General features: G+C 26.8%; 1 protein-coding gene across 5 annotated transcripts in view; it reads right to left on the minus strand.

The window, feature by feature from the left end:
• The window catches only part of LOC111031395 (protein goliath), a 48,929-nt gene that overhangs the window by 3,875 nt on the left and 17,396 nt on the right, over positions 1-27,658 (minus strand). For 2 of the 5 annotated variants that reach the window (XM_022311309.1, XM_022311310.1), the window contains 5 exons: positions 12,582-12,699; positions 11,416-11,487; positions 10,090-10,269; positions 3,118-3,237; positions 2,712-2,919 (listed from right to left, as the gene is read on the minus strand). In XM_022311309.1, the coding sequence (XP_022167001.1) occupies positions 2,712-2,919; positions 3,118-3,237; positions 10,090-10,269; positions 11,416-11,487; positions 12,582-12,699 (698 nt within the window). Of the gene's footprint in view, positions 1-597; positions 811-2,711; positions 2,920-3,117; positions 3,238-10,089; positions 10,270-11,415; positions 11,488-12,581; positions 12,700-27,658 lie in introns of all 5 variants that reach the window. The other 3 variants (XR_002604200.1, XR_002604199.1, XM_022311311.1) reach the window with 3 other exon arrangements.

Below are 27,658 nucleotides of genomic sequence, written 5' to 3' on the forward strand. Positions count from 1 at the left end.
TCGTCTTTCATGTGTTAAGTTAGTAGGTACATATATTTTATAAGCCATCATGATCATGATTACTATTTACTTGCACGGTTGAAATTAAGGCGTCAACATGTCATCATAATCCATGGTAAAATGATTGAGTACAATTTTATTTATGACAGACATTTTTTTTTTGTATGATATTCTAAATATTTTAATGAGATTTTTAATGAACGGTCTACTTATTCATGTTGACCAATCTATAAATTATGAAAAAACCTCCGACAAAACAAGGATGAAATTGTCCTCGATAATTTTCATTATATTAGTTATGTGACGGATAGGTGTCGATACCTTGATTTTGGCCGTGTAATCACAGTTATGGAATTACCCACCGTTTTCATAAAGTGCTTATGAGTTATTACAGAAAGTTATTACGTCATATCTTACTGTTGCGCCCCTCTCAAGTCGGGCATCTCCGTAGAGCATACCAATTCAACGGCAATCTGCACCCGACAAGCTAACAAACACCCGTACAAAAATGCCAAAAACAAATGACAACCAAAATCACAACAAACGCCAAGATAATATTATACACAGTAAAATGTACGACGTGCTAATATTTTTTACCGATTATTGTTTTGGATTCCTGTGGTATATACCGCGCACACACGCACACAAACACACGCTATCCGGAAACGGTCTTGCGGAACAGGTGTATGTTATAAAAATAACAAATATAGTTATTCAATAAAATACAGTCGTGATTGTGAGTGCGTCGGCCGTTGTCAAACTATTTAGCTGTTGTAGGTACGCTAACAGAGTGGACCGGAAGCTGCTCTTCTGGTGGGAAAAAAAACGACAAGATTACTAAAATGTTTACACCATCAGTATTCATTATATACATATACATGCTGGGTCCCGAGAAACGTGCAAATGCAGGCATTATGGGTAGGTATTATATTACTGTATTTTCATGTATGGTTAAATAGGTATATACATAAACAGAGAGATTTTAAATAACATTTTTGAATATTCTACTATACTTTTTAGAATTTGCGATAAATATAATCGTTTTCTGCAGTCCACGACGTAAAAAGTATACATAACAATAATTAATAGCCAATAGGTATACAATGCTAAGAAAACATGTGAAATTGAGTTGCCGTTGAAACGATTTCGCATAATATCAGGTATAGGTAAATACTGCGTGTATCAGTGGCGGAAAAAACCCTAAATAGCACTGCGACTCAAAGCCATATTTATTAAAATGGGATACAATCTTCTGAGGTCCCACTAACCGAAAATAAATCTCGGTTTTAAAAGCCTAATATCTTTTCACCCTAAACTTAAAATTATTTTGTACTCATGGTTTAAAAGATTTTATTATTTTATGCAATTATGCGTCATTGAAATATTAGCCTAGAAAATCTAAGTTTTAATTGTTGTTTGAAAATGCTACATTGGATTTAGAAGGTCATTCTATGTATGATAATATTATATGACCTACACAATTATAGTCTTCCTCCCAAAATTAAAGCTCTATAGCTCAGGGATATGACACCGTGAGAAATTGTTATCGAATTCCTATACCTACCACAGTACCACAGTACCACAGTAGTACAGTACCATACCCTTCTTTTGAATACAAAGCATCATATATTATACATTTATACTTGATGTCGTTATGAGCAGCACAGAGCCTCTAATAATACAATTTATTTGTGTTGCCGCCACTGCTACACACAATGAGCTTATTGAACACACTATTACAGGACAGCTGGTAAAGACAACACCACGTGCAACCCGAGTTTGTTGGTTTGTTGTGCAATGCAGATAGGTACTTAAGCATATTATATAGAACTACATAAGACGTAACACACAATAAAAATAATTATGTCTAATAATATAATATATTAACATATAAAATATCAAAATATCATAATATATGTATACATGTATATATATGACTGCACCTCAAAACTCGTTTGATGATTTATTGTAAAATAAACTGCATGTGTTCGCACAGGCTTCCACGCGATACCCAACCCCCAAAGGACCGTGAGAGACGAAAAATATATACTTAATCCAAGACTTAGGACGTACCTCCCCTCCCCTGATGTCTATAAAAGACGATTGGTTCTGTCTTCTGTGCCTGTTATGTATGACCATATGGGAAAATAAAATAAAGACTGAAGTAGAGATACCCTGTGTTATACAATACATATATTATACATATGCGAACGCAATATTCATATAGTATGACATTAAAAATCCATAAAGCCGCAGTGGTGTTCCCACAGGGTATACTATCACATATGCGCAGTAAAATCATCACAAGATGTTGTTGAAAAATAATGGATACACCTACTGCAGCGTAAACTAGAGAGGTCCCGCTGTCGGGGGTTCTGACTGAAATGATGGTAAATTCGAATCTCGTCTGCGTGAACTGATATACCAGATACTTAATGATTTTGAGTTAAATATAGCTGCTGGAAATTATAAAACGAATCAGTTGGCTTCTATAACTAGAGAACTTTGTCAAACTATTGACATTTTAATTGTTTACTTGTGATCACGGACACAGGACACGCCCGGTCGCCCCCTCCTAATATAAGCCAACAGTAAAGCATAAAATATCCCTGGCCGGACACTCGACGGCTACCGAGTAAACATTTAAAAAATCGATGGGAGAGCATCGCTGCGATAAAGGTACAAAAGCGCACGTTCAGCTGCGTACTCACCGAATGACGTCGATCGGTTGGTGCCGGCGGCGACCGTTGTGCAGTTGGTGGCGGCGTCTGTAATACGGCCGTCGCCACTGCCGCCGCCGCCGCCGCCGAAGTCGTGTTGGGTCAGCGCGGGCGTCAGTTCGTCGGGCGTCGACGACCTAGTGTCGGGCGACTCGCACACGACCGATGCCGCCACTGCCACCGCGGCAACGTCCGGTATCTGCGCACACACACACGCACAAACACTCATACTTCATTTCGGCCTCAGATTTCAATTATTTTTATTCTTTGTTAGGGGAGGGTCAAATTGCTGGTTCTTTCAATACATTTTTTGCTTTCAATTTTTTGGTTTTAGTCTTAAAATACTAGTTAGGTATTAGATTATTTTAACGTGACGCCGTCTATCTCGTATATTTACCGTTCTCGAGTTTTGCGCTGTGTCCATGAAACTCCGACCACGTGCGTACTGGTACACGTCGAAATCATTGGTCACCTCTTCGACTTCCACGTGCAGGAAACTCTCTTGACTGCCTGTGAACTAAACGTACACACACACATACACACGCACTGTTAATAAGATTTTCCATTGATCGTTATTTAAGTGTTTGTTCAAAGCATAAGATATAGGAACATCTAGGAATAATGATAATAAATAATAATAATAATATACCACGTATAATGTATATGTTATTATAAAAAAATAATGTGTTATACAACATACGATAGAACATTGACTAGAAAATATTAAATCTAATTTATTAGTAGGTATGGCCATAGTTACTTATTTTAACTGCCCATTATAACTACAGATATATTATTATATAGGCCGTTGACCGTTCGATATTGTTTAAAATTTTTTTTATAAAGTATAAACACCTATATTATTTAAATCAACATGAACGTGCGCAGATTCATGTGCAGTGAAATAGGTGCAGGTGTATGTATAATGTATAATATTGTATATATATAAATATATATACATATGTATACAGCCATACAGGTTACTCATAAGTTATAACGATTAACATAATAATGTAATACTAATAGCTATATAATGCTATGTATAATGTATATGATATGATTAAACATTCTATTTTATTATGATGAACGCATTTTTATCCCAACCTTCTCGGTTACGCACGTCGCTTCTCGGTTCAAACTCCAAAACAACACATATATTACCAAATTACAACCAGTTTTCAAAGTTTCGAGTTACATTAATACTTCCTAAATTATTGCGTCAGACATCCTTCCACTGATCATATTAAAAAAAACTCCTTACAGCAGTTACAATAAATTGATAACAATAAACTGTTTGTATTTAAGTTTTTTTACACACAATAATCAAAAAAAAAATAAATAATCGATAGACTTCAACTTACAAGGCTTACATTTTAATTTATAAAATAAAACGAGAAATTGGTGATAAATATTTCAAAATGATAATTCCTTTTAATTCATTTTGAATAAAATTACATAGTTAACTTGCAGTTTTTACTCAATTTAAATTTGTTTTTTTTAAATATAATTTATAATAAATATTTAAATATTAATATTATGTTTATAAAAATGCGACAAAAAATTGTTGGATACGTACCTATTTTAACAATGTTCAACTTTATTTTTGATAGTAATGAAAATATTTTTTATAACTATATACTATTCAAGTCAAATATAAATAATATACCTATTGTTTCACAGAAAAGATATCAACTTCAACGCTTTTTCTAATAAGTATTTTCATAGTGCAGTCATATATATCCAATATTAGCAAATGGCAACTGAAGAACGATGTATGTTATACAGTCACAATAAACACTTGTTCAATGCACTTAGATGGTATTGGATAAAATAATGGAAGAAATCATTTTTTGTTTTACCACTTATATCGTTAGAATCAAACAGATTATACGTTTGATGATACCCACGTGATTACATTCTGATTGGATTTTGAGTTTTGTTACATGGCTTATCGTCTATAATAATAGGTCTTCCATTTTTATTTTTTTGTGTAAATCGTGTCAAGTGCGGGTGCCTAATCAATAATTTTGATAATTGATAATATTCAATATAGTTAATAATTAAGTATTATAAAGTACACACAGACTAATATGATGAAAAAATGTATAGGTAGTCACACAAAAATAAATCAAGAGCTACTTCACTCATCTAAGTATTGATCTAGTCTATACGAATTATTTGTAATTTGAAATAAAATATTTTTTTGAATTAACTGATTAAATAATGTTTTATTCTGTTTTAAAAAATTCTATGACTGCATAGAAATGTTATTGTATGGCACAATAAATAATAGCTAATTTGTAACAATAACGGAGTCATAATAAGTTGATCATTGTTTATAAGAAATAATAATTTATACCCGTATAGGTATGAGTATACAACGCATTAATGCCTACTATAGTCGTATGACGTGCTAACCAATCATGAGTAACTAACCAAAGATAAAATTTCCTAATGGCCCGAAGGAATTGTATAATTTTTATGAATTCACTTTATTTAATTAACCTAATTGGTCATCAACAAAAAACATTACCAACATATTCCAATAATTACATAGGTTACAATATTATTATTTACTATTTTTTGGCCACAATTTAGGTAATAAATAATTTCAGTTAAAATAGTTTAAAATATAAAAATGTTGTAAGCCTACCCTGTGTCTGTATATTATATATTATTATGAGCATAATATAATACACTCACTGCACTATAGGTACAGTAGGTACACTAATTGCAGATCATAGTATTTAATACCTAAAACCTACAAAATAAATAAAATCCTTTAACTATTTTTACAAGCAATTATTTTAATAGATTTAAAATATAATTGTATAGCTTTAAAATTGATAAATTATACTAAATACTGTTTGTTCAGTATGGATACATAATATTATTATAAAGTGCTATAATAGAAGGCCTACATGATAAATGTGTATGTATATTATGTCCCAGAAATACTGAAGAAAAAAGTTAACTTTCAAAATGAAAAATATCGTATAACAATACATAATTTTTTTAAACAAGCATAATGAAAGAAAAAGTCTGTATATAACATCAACTTAAATGTTTTTAATTAATAAGAAATTGTTAGATTAATAATTATTATGACCAAATAAACGGATTTGGCTTGATTTAATATTCTTATTTTTATTCAGCACATTTTAGCGGAAACAAAAAAAAAATACTTCTCCAAAATATCATAATATCTGTTGTCGAATAATAAATTATAGATAATTGTCTAAATCTCAAAAAGTTCCAAGAAAAAAATTTAAATTAAGCAATTAAAAAAGTTAATAATAAATAAAAAAAATAATGTTTTTGTGAGACTGAATATTATGCAAAATATTATATTGAATATAATATAAATTTTTTTGTCCTCAATTAATTGAAAAAAACTTTCATGAAAGCTATTCGAATTATGCACAGATATGTTTTTCTATATCTGTTTCAAATATTATAGGTATGGGTGTATATTGTATATATTTCAATATTTGTATGGGTTGCAGAGTTAAATTATACGCAATCAATAATTATAAAATAATGTACTCACCTCACTTTATAAAAAAAAAGAAACCAGGCTATTATAGTGATAATACTAGGATAATTTTCGTACAAAACCGTTGAAGTGAATTATCGTGATTTTACACTGATAACTTTCACGCACTGCGCGTTTATAATAATATACATGTCCTAAATTTAATATATATTATTAGGTATAATAAACGCATTTATGAATTTCTACTCGCACAAATTTTATCGTTGATCGACGTCACTACTAATTAAGAATATATTATATAAATATATAATATATGTTTTTGTGTACCTACTTATAGGTAGGAAGAATATGTAGTGGCGTTAAATGCATAAAACACGATCACGATCGTCAATTTAAATTTTTATTCTAGGTTATGATTATTGGTTTACAATTACATGAAAGCCATTTGTCATCATGTATTTACCATCGTTTTCTATAAGATGGACCGAAATTGCTCTGGTGTTTCATTCCCAATAGGTATCACATATAATACGTATAGGAACACGTACAATGTATATTATTATACGAATGCCAAGGTTCGCAGAAGATTATCCGAATATGATGTTATTTGTGCCGACGAAAGGAATCGTCAACACAACAAAATCAACCTTCACTTTAACGGTTTCGAAATGTTTTCATTCGATCTCTACATGCGTAAATGCGTAACACCTCATTCGATTAATATCATATAGAAATATAGAATATAAGTATATTATACAGTAAATAATATAATGGACTATATTGTGACATATTATGTTCAATGTTCGTATTTATTTTTTATTTTTTGTTATTTATTAATTTTAATTAAATTTTTGGCGTTGAATATTATAGAATCAGGATATTTATGAAATAGCTTTGATAAAATTGTGAAATGAGTATTTTGATTTATGTAATTTATCATTTTTGACATGATTTTTGTTTTTACATCCTTATTGAAGATCAGTAGCCGATGTTTTACCTAACTTTATCAAGGTATAGTAAGTGGTGATCGCCATTGCAAATAACACTTTTTTTAAAACTTTTTTCCAATTTCCTCTAAAAAAAGCATGTTGTAATGAGTTCAACAATTATTTTGAATTTTTGTAGATATTATTTTTTATGCATAGGTGTTTTAATTAGAGTGTATCTTTTATTTCAAATATGCAATTACGGCCAGTAAAAATAAAGCATTAAATAATTTTCAATATTTTGTTTCGTATTTTAAATGTACAAATCATAGGTATCATTTTCGAAAAATATTGAAGACATTTCAGTAAGTACGGAGTTTTTTTTTTAAAGTTAAATTACGATAAACCTTGCTTTTAAATAAAAGAATATATATAATAATAATTCAAAATTTATCCTGTATTTCAAGACATCAAGGCTTTTATTTTTATGACCGTTTTAATCTTTGAATTACGGTGCAATTTATTAAAACTGTATGACTATAATTTTTAGGTTTTTAATTTTTAAATAAGAAAATTTATAATTTTTATAATTTTATAGTTTTTAGTTTAGCATATAAAGGCTCGATAAGAAAATAGTTAATATAGATACAAGGTTACTAATATAATCATAATATCATATTCATTACTATGTTTTTGGTATTATATTCAGTAATACATTGTTAAAATCATAACCCATCATTTTTTTATGAGTACTAGTAAGTTTTAAGTACGTTAAAAAAATTATACAGGTCACAGGCACCTATCTAATAAATATTAATAATACATTTAGTTTAATTCGTTATCGTTATCCATAAAATATTGTCTAAAAACTTTAAAATTACAATCATGTTTAATAATATACTTCTATGATTTTAAATATTATATTAAGCATTTGAGCATATTAAGCATCATGAAGAAATTGCGAAGTTTGTTCAGGAGATTTAAACATATTTAGTGAAATAGCTTACTTTAAATATTAAGCACATAACATAATCACATCGTATTGAGCTTAGTTTTTCACTTTATTTCATCTACAATAAATTGACGTTCATTATTTTGATATATTTTTTATGCATTTATTAACTTGTTATTATTGCATTAGTTTTAGGGAATATCTCAAAGTTATCTTATAGGTCATTATACTTATAGTCAACATCCTCAATTAATATGTACGATAAGAATAATCATATATTATATTTTAATCTTATCAAAAAAATTGTATTAGATTATATATTTTTATCTTTTATAATAATTAATAATATTAGGTATGATGTGCGATTGTTATTGAATGTTAGTGTTATTCAAGTATCAAAACACGGGAATAACGTGTATAATTACAATAATGACTACGTAAATGTATTTAAAATAAGTTATATTTTGTACCTTATGTTATAAAAACAATAATGAACTCATCTTTTAGAATATTGGGTAATTTCATGCAACATGATTTTATTTAAAAATGTATGTCTGCAATATATGTATATGAAAACATGCGGGGGAATCATAAAGGTACACCCATCCTCATCAGTCATCATCATCGCATTCGTACGACATACACCCAAGACAAATGACGGTGATGGCGGCGTGTTGTAACAGTTTATTTAATAACACTGACTTGAAACTTGTTTTAATATAATTGTACATTTCTAACCTATTAAATTTGTGGTTACCGTTAATATTTGATCACATTGTCTTACCCTAAAAAGGAAAATACATTATTCGTTCCTGTAAATTTCTAGTATAATAATTTGTACCTATATTATTATAATATAGAAGTGATCATACATATAGACTATGCAGAGTATGACACGCAGACTATAGTATAGGTTTGATCGATATTGAAATCGTCAAGGGTGATTATTGATTTTACATAGTGTACTAGAAAATCGTAAATATATATAGATTTTATGTTTATAATCATATATATAAATATATTGTACATATACCTGGTACCTACCTATATATACATTATATAGTATTATTCATATTACCTATAATCTATGTATTATATTTGTAATATAGCGTATGGCTATAAAAACAATATAAGCCCGATAGTACGGTATTTGTGTCAAACCGTGAATTTTTTTTTACATTATTCTCATTTTTGACGTATTTTTATTTCGAAAGTTTCTGTGGGTATTTGGTGGCATCCGACACGAAATCGCACACGATTTCAAAAAATATAATCGTAATTGTTAAGGACTCAGTTCGGTGCCCAACATATCATATTGCAGGTATATAATTTTATATATCAGAACTCTATACGACTATATATTAAAAAAGAAGTATACTATACATGTATATGTTGTATATATTATGTATTTTATACGAGTGATTAATGATTAATGATCATATAATAAACGAACCATAACATATGTAATACATTATTCTTGGTTGCACGTGCAAGGAAAAATTATCTTTGACCGTATTACGTACATTTCATGTATGTAAAAAAATTGTTGCACATGGCGAGAAAAATCTTTTAACGCATATTGATCACTGAAATGTCAATAGGTACCTATATTATTTGTGGAATCGGTCGCGTGAGAGTGGACTCGAAATTCAAATACACGCGTTGTAGTCAAATAGTTAGAAAGTAGAATGTATATAGATATTAGATGCTATATAAACTTAGTAGTATTTTAATTTAACTTTTTTAGACGATAATATATCATTTTCATTTAAATATACTTATTACTATTTATTACTGATACTATATAGTATTTATACTTAACGCTATGTGATTTATGCAGATAGTAGTAAAGCGTAACAAACGCACATCACTATATTAACACGTTTATATAGGTAATCTATGTGTAATAATATATTTTTTATTACTATAATATGTACTGTTAGGACTTTAATTTTTAAATATGTGCCGTAATTTTGAATTTATATAGTTACTTACCAAAAAACCGTAATGCTTGAGTATGTCCATTTTGCACATTGGGCAAGTTCGGTGCTCTAACAGCCAAGGATCTACACAGCTTTTGTGGAATTCATGTCGGCATGGCAGTATCCGAACCACCTCGGACGGTTTGTATGGTTCAATGCACACTGCACAACAGTCCCCGTCACCAACGATCTCCTGTAAGCCGATGAATAATTAAACAATACAATTTAAGATGGATGCAAACCCTGTTTTTAGTTACACATTTCATATTTTAATAGCGGTTTAAGCTTTGATTAATTGAATGCAAATTTTAAAATTATCGTACAAAAAATAGTCCATAAAAGATTACACTATGTTTCACTTCATTTCAAAATAAATTTCTCGAAACTATCTTTTATGAGTCTTAAAATGTTTTATCGATTCAGGGGTTTATGGATCTATTATTTAACTATCGTTCAACACAACCATTAAAGAGTAACATAACAATTTAATTTAACGCCTTACCATAAATAAACAAAATATGATAAAAATATAATATGCAATAATAAATTTTAATTTATAAATATGATAAATATATCATAATATATGCTGAGGTTTAACCATATTATACAGCCATACAGGTATACTTTTATGGTGCGCTTTAAATGGATTTTCGCAACTTCATATCTATATATTATATTTATAGTATGGTTACTATTGCATACTTACTATTGCATATATTATGTCATATATGTATTGATATAACTATGTTGTAAATCAAATTTAGACAAATAGGTTTAAAACATTATAAGTTATGACGCGATATAAAAATTAATATTTTCAACAAATACTTAAAAATGTAATATTGTTATTTGTTAATTAAACCAAATTTATTGGATTTTTAAAGTTTTTATACTAGGGATTTGATAATTGATAATAGGTATACTAATATAGTAATATTAGTAATAGCCGTTGTGTACATTGATAACTCAATATTCGAAATATTAATATTTAACCGCTATTTGTTTTCTTCTTCTCTGGTTTTTGATTTCGTATAATTTGCTTAGATTTACATTGTAATACTCCATTTTATGCCATCAATTGTTTCCACCTGTGTATTTTCCTATAGTGTGCAAATACATAAATGGTAAACCTACACAATATATTGTTATATAGACATATAGGTACATTTTCCAAGAGGCCTATTGTCTAAGTATACATAAATATTAGTTTTATTGGCAAAATATTGAAATAATTTACATAATTCGTTCCAGAAATCTAATGGTTAAATAAATATATTAGCTAATATGATCTTAGCCGACCATATGCGTAAATAGTTAACGTAATTTTACGTAATTTTACCTTGTCATCCATTTTGATGTGCTTGGTAGGTATCTTGGACAACGCTTTTTTGGCCGCGTTACATAATCGTCTCTAGAAATTAAAACACAAACATTACTTATTAGCAGATGTTACACTAGATCGTATAGCTCAGCTAAACGCTTGTAGAACTTATTAAACATTTTAATGAATACTATTGATATAAGTTGATTTTTTGGTTTTAGTTTATCATTTTAGCTAACATACATTGAAAGTAGACGATAACAAATAGTACAGGTCGAATATTTATTGAACAAATAATGATTTTTGTTGTGATTCAATCAACAATAAAATGGTATCAACTTTAAAATGTTGTACCCATAGTTGTTCTTACGGTGAATCTGTATTCTCACTCGTATTTTCTGTATAGTCTGTAGAACGCATTCATAATATAAAATATATATACATTGGTCAATCGGGTATAATGTACTTCCACTTTCACTTCCTCATTTCTCGGTACATATAGGTTTGTTTCGTCTTCGTAGATACTCGACATTTTTTTATTCTCAAACAATAATACTCACATGACACATCATTATAATATTATATACGCATACGTTTATACCTGCGCCTACCAGTACACGTCATATTGCACAATGTTTGTTTCGGTTTGAAAATAATTTTCTCCTAAACGAATAACACTGATCGTTATTGCTCTTTGAATAATATTAAAATTCGACTTTTTACATTCTAAATGAAGTGAAGAATATATTTGCTAGTTTCTCAATGATGGGTTTTCATTCTTTTTAATTTTTTAATTTTTCCATGGACAATAATTGCAGGGCAAAAACAGTCGTCAAAAGTTTCAACTTTCAAGTCAAATAACCTCAAATATTAGTTAACAAGTCCTTAAATATTTATTGAACTACCTAGAATCTAGTTGTTACTATTCATTCATCTGTTTCTCAAAAGTAAGAAAAAGGAACAAAGTGTAAAAGAAATCAAAAAATGTCCAAGCAAGTGTATTTAATCTGTTCAGAATAGTTCAAATTCGATGATTTATCATTTATTCGAAATGCCAAAAGCCAAAATATGTAACATTCCTGTTTCAGTAAGCCGATTGTACTTAAATAGTTAATTTTTTAAGTGAGAGTTATAAAACATTCAAATATTATGTATGTATATTTTGTTTTCGTGATGTAACTTACCGACAGTTGGTCTTTAGCGTGTATATACCGGAACCTTTGTATGTAGTAGAATACAAGCCATGCCAAAGATATAACCATAAGCACTATGAACGATATGCTTACAAACAATACGGAAGTTCTGAAAAATAAATGTAGAATGTCTTATAACTAACAAATAACATTGAATAGGTAATACATTTTATTTGTTTCACAATATTCACGAATAAACGTAAAACTCATGAAATCATGATACTATAATTTTTAATATAAAAGGTTTTATTTAAACAAAACCATACAATTTGAAATATCATTCAAATGTTCTAACAACTAGACCGTGTAAATAGGTGACATTACCTAGTCTACTATGATACAATAACGGCTTGAGGGTTAAAAATAGATTATCATTAGTAAATTAATTTTATATAAGTAATTATTTGAAAATATTAAAAATCTAAAAATCAGTTTAATATACAAAAATGTTTATATGAATGGACGAATGGTTTTTATATAGTTAACTAAACGTATAGTATTGTAATTAGTTTGAAAATGTATATTGTTTGATACGAATAGTTAAGTATAGGCTTACAATTATTTCTCGGAGAAAACTATTCAAAATTTAAATATGTTTTCATAATAACAACGAAACTTTGTTTTAATTCATCAAATTATTACAAAATGTCAATACAGTATTATAAGAACATAATGTATTCTTATTTTTGCGTATTAATGTAAAAGGTGCTTAAATCTCCCTTGAAGTTTTAATTAATAGAATACATAAATAGGAACATTTAACATCATTTGAATTTAAAATTAAAATTATAAAGTTAAAAGGAAAAATCATGCTTACTAAAGAATTAATGACATTTTAAAATTGGTGTGATATGAATTCATGGGTTAATTCAAAGAATTATTTAATTAAATTTTAAAGATATTATTTAGAATTAAAATAATTAAAAATTTGTATGAAACAAAAAAAAATTGGAGAAGTTAACAGGTACAAGATGTTCTTTTTGTATATTTATGATAGGTGAACAAAATAATTGAATATTTTTAAACAAATTTATCATCATATAGAGATATATAGTACACATAAGTAAAATGCAAGATGGCATCCCTACTATTTTATCAATTTTTATAATTTAGTTTAAAACGCTTAATAATATACATTATACAGCTTTTGAGGACATCAGAGACTATGGCTTTAATAAAAAGTACATATATCTTGATGAAAAAGCCCACTAGTTAGAGATAATAATTTATAATAATTATGATGATTAGTTACAAAGCTATAGATACCTACTAAACCTGTCATCTGGGGTCACATTATTTATTTAACATACAACATAGGCATGAATATTCTATCAAACCTTGCTTTTATTTCCCATATTCTGTGTAATGATGATTACAACTTTCAATAATCGTCAAAATTTTATGCTGTTACTGTGTTTTTGTATAATTTGTAGTATTATTAACTCTTTGATTTATGTACTATACATAATGAGTAGGTAGGTTTAATGTTACATAAAAAAATATTTTAATTCACAAAAGATATAATAAGATTGGACTTGTGCACAAATTAGTTTATACTGTTTATAGGATTTATTAGTTATAGTCTATAGGGTTGAAAATATAATTTGAATACAGTTAAATGTTGATTAAGTCATAACATTTTGAATTTCGTTGAAACGTTTACATAATATATACCTTGGGGTATGTATTACACATTTACAATTTTAAATATTTAAAAATTTGTTAGTACCTATATATTAACTAATCAAATTTTTAACAAATACAAATGTAGGGCTCTGAATATTATTAATAGTGTTGTGAATTTCATGTTATATTACGATCAAATCCTCAAAATCATCGAACATTATATCATATTTAAAAAAATGGGTATTTATTAAATTTTCTTATCCGATTTTTTGAATTAGATACTATTAAAATAAATAGTAGTAAAATATGTATAGTCGTTTTGTTATCACAGTCGTTGCAAATTTGAGTCAATGTACCTATTAGCGAATTGCGGTAGGTACTATAGCTACAATAATATGTCTACCGTACGGCATTCACCAACAAATTACAAGCCCATTACAGCCCATTTATTAATTTGAACAAATATAGTAGCTTAATATTGTTAGGTACATAATACACGCATTATATTTATACATTGAACGATGATATTCGCATAATTGAAAATGTATTAATATTGCATCAGGAATTATCGGTACTCACCGATAAAAATATGTCTAAAACTTGGAATTGTCATAAAACCATTATGATAACTATCGAGGAATATTGATACAAAAGTGTTTTGTGTTATAAAAAAAACGTTTATTTGAATTCTAAAAAATCAATAATTGTATTATTCTTTATTTTGTTAATTGAGTTCACTTTTCGGAGAATTTAAGTCCAGAAGCTGGGATGAGGATACTTCGAATTTATTTAAATAATAATAATGTTATGTTTTAATTATTACTTGAAAATTGACAAATTTTACCATTTAAACTGTAACAGCTTGTTATTGTTTATTTATCAACACATATAGTTATACAAATAATTATCAAAAAGTTAGCAATTAACAACCTTGTCAGCTGCAATATTTGAAAACTTCTGTTGAAATGATAGTTAAATTAGATAAATGTATAATCTTAATACGTACGAGTACATCCAAATAAATTGACTGTTTTTAAGTTTTCAAACAATTAAACATTGTATAAACTAATTCAAACCGAGCTTAAAAAATATTAAACCGACTTGGATAAGAAATAAATTGAGAATTAAATAAAATCAGCAAAAGAAATTATAAACATGTAGTTTTTTATATCTTATATTACTTTATTGATTTGACATTGAGTTCGATATTTGCACTTTTTAAAAGGTTATTAAAATTGGTATGTCAAATATGATCAAAATTTGCGTGTCCTACATTAGGTAGTTTATTTTCTTTTCTAAATGTTTGTACGTCAAATTGAATGCATCAAGCATAATCAATTTTAAACTGCCTTACATAATCAAGTGTCAACGATAATAATTACTAATTAGTATCATTATAGTATATCTTTAATAACAAATTGTAAACTGGCAATAATACTACAGATATTGTAAAAGTATTACTATTAAGTTTTATTAGTTTAAAACTTGAACAATAAATCTTGAATATTTGAAGGTTGTGTTAAACTATTGAACTTTTTAATTTACCGATATGGCTATATGTAGTACATTGACTTTAATTCTGGAAGTATTTTCAACTTAACTCTATGTATTAATTTTGTGTAGGGCATGTAATTAATTACATTTTAAAACCTATTATAAACTATAATTATTAAATATTACATTTTGAATGGAAACCGTGCTACCTTTGTCGTTTATAATGTTAATACTGCACTATGTAAGTTGTTGGGTCGAAGACTTATCATTACGCACTACACTTAACCTGTAGGTACACTTGAATAATTCCAGTAAGTACCTAATGATTAATACACAAATAAAAAAAAAATTAGTGGTCCTTCTCATAAAAATAATATTAAATTCGAAACACTTTTTAAATTTATGATTCGGCATTATATATTATAAAAATAAATACACATTTTTATGACCCAAGTGTTTTGATAATACTTTTAATCTGCAACTTTTGCAATTTAATATAATTTCATAACCCAACGTGGTTTTGATATTTAAATATTTATCAATTCGTCATTGGAGAACTTGATTTATAGTATAAGTAACTATACCATAAACTCATTTGATTTTGCATTAAATATGTTGGTTTATATTATCATTAAAGCACAAGTATATTCCGTACAGTATATACTATGCATGATATATTATTTTTTGTTAATATTTAATCATTAAATTAATGTTAATAGTTAAATATTAATAAATAAAATATCTTTTATTATATTTCCAACCTGACTTTGAATAGGAAGTTAAGACTAAAATATTTATCTGAATGTTGTAGAATATATGTATATATTACTAGTTGATGTATTTTTTTAAATTGTTGGAAGTTGATATCAGATTTTAACTTCAGTAATTTAACAGTGTGGAACTTTATTAAAATATTCATATTTAAATAGACGAATAATTGGTTGAGTTTATACATATCATTTAAAATGTTCGTGATTAAAGTTCGAGTATTTAAATCGATTAGCAGTAGAGGTGACGGTGTTTGACATTGTCTCTTTAATACTGAACTATAATTGCAATGACCACGCACTACTATCGACGTCCAATGACCAATAATAATTAATATGTCAAAATAGAAACCTTTACATAATAATGACAAAGAAACGTGTTCTGATCGTGCTCAATGATCATATGCGGTCAGATATTATATTATATGAAATGGACCACTGCCCGAATAGTCCGAGCTTATTTTTTTTCAATTTCCAAGTAGACTAATTGAAAATCATTTTTATACTATTCTAAGATGACGCTATGTTATTAAACTTTTATTTTTAAATTTTTAATAAACTATTAACATAGTTAATTGTATAATAATGTTATAATAATAAATCGTTAAACTATAAAATATTGTTATATTATCACTTTCTCGTTATAGGTTAATTTGTATGTGTCCCGTAGTAAGGATCGCTGATGTTGTTGTCATCATTGTTCGACATAAATATTTGAAGTTCAAGTAAAACTAGAAATTAACGTATCTGAACAAATATCATAAAAATATTAACACATAAAATTGTTTTAAATGATATTCTAAAACCAGTTTAACACGATGAACGAGAGACGATATGATAACGTAAACAACAATTAGAAGAAAAGTTATTGCAATATAATAACGCAATTTTATTTTTGAATATCAATACATTTAAAATTTAAAATTAACGACTGTTCTATGAATTAATTTACATAGTTAAAACCCACATTTTTCCTTCAAAATTCTGTTTTCACTTTTGATTTTTAAGCGATACCTAAAATTCATTTATAAACTTTTTAAATATTACTCATGATTTGCTCTAAGAATCGAAACCCATTGATCATATTAATTTCATAAGTTTTAGTTAAGTTTTTTTATAAATTTAATTTTTTATTGCTTATTATAGATAAAGATAGCAATAGGCATAATTTATATATACGTGCCAAGATCAAATATTTTTTCATTGAATGGTCACAAGAATATGACAAAAACAACAAAGGCAAAAAATGAAACAATCGTATAATCGAAACAATATCCAATGTTAATTGTTTTTGGTCTATATATGAGCATGAAATAAATTTAACAATATATTAAAAAAGTGAAGTGATAATAATATTATAGTATTATAGTTTTACACAAATATTACACATAGATTGTTATTATTTAAAAATAAAAAAAAACCAATAAAGTCACGTTTTTTTTTGGTTTTGAATCAATATTATAAGATATTTATCATGTTAAAGTCTAACAAAGAAAAAATAAAAAAATAATATTTTAAAAATGTTTATTAAAACATGCATAATATAATATAACAAATTCGTGCCATAAATTCATGAGCTAAAAATTGCATTTCAAATGTTTTTGCCAAAAACTGTTTTTATAGATGTAAGTACCTACCTATCTTTAAAAGTTAAAAAAATATGTTATAATATTATTATTAACGAGACACAACTGCATTTTCTTATACAATGGTGATGTATAAATAAATAAAATAAAATACTTGGGCAGCTTTGGTATCATAACAATGATTGATTTGATAGTTTGATATGGACTCAAAAGATCAGAAATTTCATGTAAGTTATTTATATTATTTCAGTCAGACCAAATGATTAGATATTAATCTAGGGACAATCGTTTAAAACAATGTATGCATTTTACATTTATTTTTTTAATGTAGATAGAAACGTTATTTTGAATTAACTTTATAAGTGTGATAGTTTTGCATTAATATGATTAACCAAATAAATTATTATTTAATGAATACAGAATAATAAAGTAGTTTTAATTTAATTTATTTTAATTGTAATTGTGTATAAATAAATATAGGTAAGTATTATACCACTATTCTCATTTTTGGTTTTTTTTACAGTCAAGTTTTCATTCAGCCTAGGTATTACTTAAATTTATTGTTAATTAATTCATGTTAATTCATTGTTACTTTTTTAATATCAAAAAAATCTTAATGTACCTCCACATTTTTTATTGTCGATTACAAATTACTATTGTAATCTGAATGTCAGCAGTAGAACCACATGAGGCTGGGCTATACTATGTAGGTACCGGAATTAAAATAATAGATTTTATAACCTAGGGCTTAAGTTTTTTTTGTATAGGAGTTTAAGGTCAGAATAAAATTCATCTGATCGGTTAGTCGGTTCATAGAAATAATTTGGTACGTCAAATGAGTATACTAGTTTAAGATCTTCCGGAATATTACTAACCTTACGACCTTGCACTCCACGTTATTTTTTATAAATTTGCTGGCCGTACTTGGGAATAATATTTTTTATGTTATAGGAGTTATTAAATGACACAACATATATAATGTTTTTAACAGTTGAATTATCTACCATTCATAAATCTTAAAATTGGTTTATTTAAAAAATAACCAGAATACTTAAATAGTAAGTTCATAGTTCGACTGTTAAGGTATTTAATATTTATACAAAAAAATATATTCATTTATATTAACAATTATTATAATACAAAATAAATACACACATAAACACACTGCATGATAAGAAGGAAATGATAGATACATTAACAAAAACAATGATTATAAAAGGAATCTGGAAGAAACAAAATAAGAGTTATATAATAATATGAGGTACTGAAATAATATGTATATTTAAATTAAATATTTAGTGAAAAAAAACCCTAATTTTGTTATTTGTTATAGTGTTATTTGATTGAAAGGGTTTTTAACACGATACAAATTTGAATTACAGTTTGTCAGCTCCTTTCTCTGACCTTCCTCTAGAAATATTTTCTTTCCTCCTTGCTTACGGGCTACGGGACATATTTGAACGTTGAACCACATTTAATAAACATTCTGCTTAATGACAGATATATTCTCCCATACCACACAATTCCATAATCCTTGAAAAAATGAAACTAATTTCACGATGTACACTTAAAATATTTCTTAATTATTAAACCGCACTGTATATCATAAACATTAAGAACGGTTATTAACGTTGTAATAAACGTGAGGATTGGCTTAAAAAAACCAACAAACATTAGTTGTTTGTCTCATTCATCTGCAGCGGGTAAACTATGCATTACAAATTACAATTGTATATTGAAAAACAATTCTTAGTGGAACCAAGTTTACTGTAGTCCTTACGTAGATTTTAAATATAATACTAAAAAATGTGTGTACCAATAAATTGCACAGATTTTCTTAATTTTAATAATAGTAATAATAGTAAGTACAACTGAATCGCCAAAGATTATAATAAAATTATATAGATACCTATAATGATGATAACTTCATATAATTCAAAATATTTAAAAAGTACATTGAGGTTAAAACTAGCTACCAAATTTTTTAACTAGAGTACATTGATTTCAAATGGATCCTATCATTTTAAAGAAAAATTATTAAAAATGACTGAGAAATACCATCGCAATGTCCATTGTTCAATCAATAAGAGTGTGATCTATGATACGAAGCGTTTTGAGTAATAGTATAACCACTAGCTAGAAGCATATTCATAAATCCAAAACGCAAGCCACTTAATTAAAATATAAATTATACAATTTATATTTTTCGAGTGACATAATATGAAATTATTATTTAATTGTTTGAGTTATGATTGAGTAGATACTTATTAAAATTTCAACAAAATGAATTGAACAATATTTAATTATAGAATTAAAATTAAATTAAGTTAGGACTTAATTTTAATTATTTTGTTACTTGAATTACCTATTATTTTTAGAATGTATGATTTATTATAACATATCCAATGGTATTTATTATTATTATCAATACTAATAAGCAATGGTACATAATAACTTAATGATACGAATATCATAATATGCATGTATTGCATAATACATTAAAAACAATTTTTTCTTATCTATTATAAAATAGAAAATAAAACACTTTATACAAATAATATGTTCATTGACAAAAAAGAAAAAATGTTCTCTTCTTTTTACTTAAGAACATTTTTATAAGCTTTTATGTATAAATGTAATGTTAAAATTCCGTACATCGACAATTAACTCGAATAAAATATATTATAAGGTTAGATCAATAATGTTTTGAATACTAACTTGAAAGTAAATTATCACAAGTCACTTTCTCTCTACGGAAAATATCCGATCATTAGTGCTAAACAGACTCCACTATTTCCACCCACCCCTAGAATCCAAACCCAATATCTAAAATCAAAATGTTAATTTTTAATTCAACGATCAGACCTCTGGTCATATGATATTCAAATTTGGGACTGTCAACCATTCAGTTAATATCCTACCTATTTAATCTATCCCATGTTTAGTTTTCGCACTATTAGATACTGGCGATTAAGTCTGTGATTTTAGTTTGTGATTAAAATAGGACTAAAATTAAAAATGTCTCAGAATTAACTAAAATCTATATAATAATTGAATCCCAATACAAATTTAGAATTCCCACATCAAAACATGGCTTTAACTTATATAGTTGGAATCTAGTATATTCTGGAATCGGTATTCCTACTATACCTATCTTAAATGTATGTGAATTAACGATCAGCTATTTTACTAATAACTTCCTCAAAAATCTATAATGTTAATCTATTTTGTATATTAAAAATTCTTATGAAAACATCAATTTATTATATTTTACATGTACCTATAACGAAATTCAATGACAAAATTGATGAAATAAGTTATGTAGGTATTAATTCTTGTTGATTTTTATAGTTTCAAATTTACAAATTACTCTTCACTGTTAGATTTCTAAAAATGCCTACATGCAATTAAAAAAAAAAAAACTGGGTAAGTCACACTATGGTTTAGTAGGTGTTGAGTTTCATTAACTAGGTCACTGTAATAGATGTGTTGAATTTAAATTCAATGATAAATAATTGAACCGTAAAAACGATTCTCAGCGGAGGTTGTCTTTCAGTATATACTCGTATTACAAATTAAATGTTATTATATATTCATATTGATAATAGTTATTTATTTTTCTATTAAGTAGTATAGTAGTTTAAACTAGTTTTTGAAATTATTATACTAATATTATAATAGAGATTGTATACATTTTTTGTTTTAATTGAGTTAAGGTTTTAAAATCTGAATTTATTAGTCTAGGTTATTTAGTAGATTTATTACTGTGGAAGGGTTGGTTAAAATACGTGTATACGTTGTAAGAATTCGTTACCAAAAACCTCAGTGGACACCCATCCGGGAACTTGTGACACCAGCTGATACTTGACCTCAGAACCCGTTAGTGACTGAGACCAAACATCGAGCCATACCAGGTCACATTTTATATACTTATATTAACATATACTACTGTTGTTAATTTTTATGTAAATATCGATGTATGGTAGAACGATGTGAACAGATTTAAAGGATAAATAGTTTGAAATTAGGTAAACTTAATATTTTTTAAATGTCATTGTGTTTGATAAATATTAACATACACGTAATGGTAAAAATGTCAATCTTCAAAGATAAAATTTTTTGAATTTCCAAGAAAATAACTAAAATCGTTGTTTATTGTTTTAATATTACATTTTGTTCAAACTTCAACTTAGAATATCTATAAAACAATTTATGCTTATGTAATTTGTTATATTTTTAAATTTCTGTCATAAAAACATATGAAAAACTTAATATTCAATAAACGTCAAAATAATTTGCAAAGGTTCATAATTGTTGACGATTATTGTCTACAATGGCACCTATGTATTTTCTTGATTTTTAAATTCATATAAGAACAACTTATCTCGTTTAAAATTGCCAAGCTTTTCACTCAAAACAATAATTTTATCATACATCAATTTAAAAAAACTTCAAGTCGACTATTTAAAATGCCTTTAATAATACAAAAAGAACTTAAATATTTTAAAAATCATACCATGTCTGGAAAATTCTGGCATAAAATATATTCGTTGAAAAATTGAAGTTTCTGCAGTTATTCATTTTTTTTTTAAATACAGACAAATAAGTACCATTGCTTAAAAGTTTAAATAACAATTGGTACTGACGAATTATTTTTTTTATGTACAATTATCAATATTGTGTTAATAATAAATAATAGTAACAATATATTATATTTTACAGTATTATTTATATACTGTATGGTAAACTGATTGAAATTTAAACTTTAAGAGTATGAATTATAAAGATTTATAATGATAACAATAGACTTTCTACAGATAATAAATTTAGAAATGCTATTTAAATGACAATATTACATTATACAATTATTATTGAATGAAGATAAATTAGTATTTATAATACATAAGGTACTCACATACAATTATCTAAATTAAGAATTATATTGCATAATAATATATTACATGCGATGATAAAGTGAGTCAATAAAGTTTGGAAACGATAAATTTAAAGTGGAGATGACATATGTCATATTCAATCACATTATCAATGCTATGAACCGATGACTAAATTTTACAATAATAATTGATAGAACTTCACAGTATTTCTACTTTTAATTATTTTATAATTGTTGCATCTTATCATAGTATTATATTATCCTCTATACAATTATAGAATTATTTATTTCTTATTCTTTTTCTCTTTCTTGTTGTTGTTCTTCACTCTTCTCTTCTAACTATATTGAGTTCAGCACCTTCATAAGGCTTTACCTCTTCTCCACTCACGCAAGCTATCTATTAAATTTTTTTTTTTTGGGAATTAGGATAATAGCAACACATGCAAATATGCAATATTAATTACATTGTTAATTATTTATAATATTGATTCCTATAAATAGTGTTAATAACCAATTATGATGACCTGCATATTATTATTATTAAGTCGTATTTTGTTTGTTTTTTATACCACTTGTTAACTAGTTGTATATTTTGAACACAATAATTAATTCAGTAATACGATGAAAAATAAATATTCCAAGACTTTCACCTGTTGACCGTGGAAGATTGGAGCTACATTATTTTTTAAATATTATGGAACTTAAACCATATTAGTTAATATAAGTGATAAATGTTAATGTAGCAAAAATAAAATAAATTGAAAGATATTTTTTAACAAGTCATAAATTTAAACAGATTTTATTTTATAAGTAACATTCACAAATAAACAAACTATTAGTTCTGATAAAATATTATGGAACATAATACTGATTATATCATAGGTATAGGTACATTGTAGAAATGATAGTTCAAGTTTTAAAATTGGTAAATACGACTATAATACATTTAAATTACGATTTAGATGTCAGACGATTGGGAAATATGTGGCTATTATTACATTTAATATTATCACATATTTAACAATCACTTAGACCCAACATTTGAATGCAATGCAGTAGGCATAATCAATAAAAAAAGGGTAGAACCTACTTATTTTATTTTTGTATGATATTTGAATTATTGATAAAGTGTGAAAAATTAATAATGTTTACTCATTGTCATATTATAATAGGTCCGTGTGTTAGTTCATGTTAATACTTTTAAGAAATAATCGATTTTGTATCAAAAATTATAGTTAGTCAGAAAATATTAATATACAAAATAATATAATATAAAATTGAAACATCGACTTTTTATATATAAAAAGTTCGTTCACAAGAATATTGGTCCTATACTTAAGGTCCAATTTTTGTTTATTCCAACTATCAGTTATACACTCAATACACATTTTTGCTCAATGTATTAGTCATTATTTTTAATGCCCAATTTACTTTTATACATTTTAGTGTACAACAACTTATTAGTTATTACTTCTATATTTCTATGATATCCAATATTTGACTTAAAAATATAACACTTTTATACATTTTGGAATAGAACACTGTTATATAAGAAACAACACTAGAAGTGTAGATCATTGACGAGTACCTACTCTATGAAAACGTATTACAGTACAACTTCGATTAACCGTCACTCGATTAACCGTCACTCTCTGTTATCCGTCATCGGTCATCGCCGAAAAAAATAAATAATGAGGCGATTAGACGATTGTCAAATGCTACGCAAGTCTTACTTCTACGTCAAATACGTAATATTGCTGCTAAAAAAGCTAGAGAATCAAAAAACCAAACTAAAATTACAGATTTTTTTTTATAATATATGTGGTATGTATGTTTATAATTTATATGTGTTATAATAATTAATTTATATGTTATAAATGTGTGTACATATATGTATGCACACGTTTTTTTTGCAAAATTTCCGTTAATCGTCTATTCGATTAACCGTCATAGCCCCGGTCCCGACAGTGACGGTTAATCGAAGTTCTACTGTACTTAAGAACCCACCACTCTCTGCTAAAAGTTATTGCAATAGTATAAAAATGTCTGTAATTTTATTTTCCTATATATTCTTAGAGAACAAATAAATTATTTATTTTAACCATGCATTTATGCGTTTAGAGAAGTCACTGTAATGGATGTGTTAAATTAGAATTTGACGATGTAAAATCATTACATACGAAAAACGATTTTGAACTGGATAATATTATTACGTTCATAAATAATTATTGGGGATTTACATTCAACTTTTTTTTTATCTCCACTAAGAATAACTTATGACAAAACTTGTACTTAATTTTAATCTTTTTTCTTTAAAAACGGGATATGGAATTTTTTCAAAAATCGATTTTGCTTATAACTTTCCATTTTTTCTTAATTTTTTTTTCGTTTCCAGGCGCTTTTTAAAACTACTGAGTATTTATAATTTTGAACTCCCGAATGTACCAACTAAATTCACTTTCTCACTAGAGAAGATACTGAAGTTGAAAATCGAAGCTTTGTGCGACTACTTATCGTATACACAGTCAAACACAAAAAGAAGAAACACACATCATTATTAAAATCAATACATTCATAGGTTCACTCAGAATCTAAAAAAATAATTGGACAGCCATTTTATTTTATATATTTGGTTCAGTTCAATTATTTGATTGTTAAATTCAATTTTTCTTAAGAAATATTTATGAGGGGGGTAGGGGTTGGGTGGATTTTGGTCTGTGAAAAAAATTGTAGCCTCCAACCTTTTTCAATTATTTTCCTATGCCTATCAATCGTACTTATACCGTTGATAAAAATAAAAGTCGATGGTATTTGAATGTAATCTTTGGGACTTAAGTCTAATCTATATCAAGGGTCCCCACTCACCATTTGATGCCCATGGATGAACATTATCCAGTCAGTCAGACAGACAAGAAATGTATTTATATTTATTTTTGATATGGTATATTAAATTAAATTTTTGATTTTGCCTTTTCTTTCTTTGGTTACACATGTAAGTTAGATATTTAAATATTAATGGGCCCTGAAAATTTCCTGAATTCCTTAAGTGGTCCAACAAAAATATTGTTTGGTGATCCATGGTTTAATAATAGTTAGTCAACAAAATTAAACAAAATTAAAATTAAAGATGGTAGTATTACTATAGGATAATCAGCAACACACTAAAAAAATGTCTATGACTTTGTAGTTGGTATTAATGGGTCTCGAGTCACAAAAACAAAATTTTTTTTTTCTTTTTCTCTAACGTAATATTGCAACAAAGGTATTCCGTACATCTAAAATTATGAAGTTCTGGTTTAGTTTAAACGGACCTATTATAATATTATATAATATGTTTTATAAAGATAGAACAATTGATTCTGAGTACATTGCCTGGATAGCTTTTTTAATATTTTAAAAATTAAAAGATGTATTTATTGTTAAAGCTTATAATTAAGATCAATTAAGTTAAACTAAAATACACTAACCTTGACAAAAATTGAAAAAATATCGGACCTATGCACAGGAAATATCCTTCTTAAAATGTATGAGATAAGCCCATTTGCTCTAAACTGAACTAGGGAGTCGTTATCATGGCAGTACAAAATACATTTGTTGCAGTACCTATTACGCGCGAGACTGACCGGAAAAAAAATGTTGGGATTATGCAAATTTTAGGCAAATTTTTTTTCAAAAACAAATTGTATTGTACTATAAAGTTTAGCTAGTAAACTATTAAATAAGAATATCGTATTATTTTGTGTTGCACTTGAACTCAATTATAAAATCTTTTATCGGTTTAATAGAGCATCTAGTCAATTAGTGATGCATTTTTTTTTAAATGTTAACTATTTTCAAAGACAAAAAGTACCTAACACATAGTTTCTGGATTTTAACTGTAACTTTTTTTTAAATTTAGGAAAATAGGTTGGTTTATTTAAGTCAGTGAGGTATAAATTATAATGAAATACGAATAATGCACTCTGCGTATGATGATATTTTCAAGGAGCGTAACATTGTATGGTTTATTATTTTATATTGGCGACTATGAAGATAGTCATTTATAAATATTAAATTATACATATAAGTAGTATAGAAGGAATTGGATGTGTGTGTTCTCGTCATGGTCAGCTGGTGTGTTTGTGACTTGCGTACCTATATACCATCGTTCATCATATTGACGTGAGAGATGAGTCCACGCTAGATTGTGTTTTATTAAAGTGTTTGTTTTTTTTAAATCAATTGTTCTACTTTTTTAGGTGCCTGATAAATCACTTATTTACTTTATTATACGTTTAATATTTTGCTTTTTATTATATTAATAGTTCGGATATTGTAGTCTTGAATTAGCTTAGCTCAGTAGATATATAAGTTATAATAATTATGTTAATAACAATATAATAATAATTAATATCTGCAATGATTTTGTTAAAAATTAGTTTAAAAATTAATCTACTTTATTAACAACAGAAAAATAAATTTCTTAAATAGTAATATAAATATATTTTAAAATATGTTTGGAATTATATTGTTTTTTCGTATACAATGGTTTATCGCTGAATTCAAAATAGTAATTAATCTTGATGTTTATACAAATTTATGAAACCAAACTTTGTTCGAACCTACGTCTGAAAGACGGATATAGTGTTAGTGGTGTCTACTAATACTTCTATTTGAGTATTTCAACAATTTTAGGTAAAAATAAAATTGCGAACGGCAGTG

Source organism: Myzus persicae, unplaced genomic scaffold (genome assembly GCF_001856785.1).
Source record: "Myzus persicae strain clone G006 unplaced genomic scaffold, MPER_G0061.0, whole genome shotgun sequence".
Classification (NCBI taxonomy): domain Eukaryota; kingdom Metazoa; phylum Arthropoda; class Insecta; order Hemiptera; family Aphididae; genus Myzus; species Myzus persicae.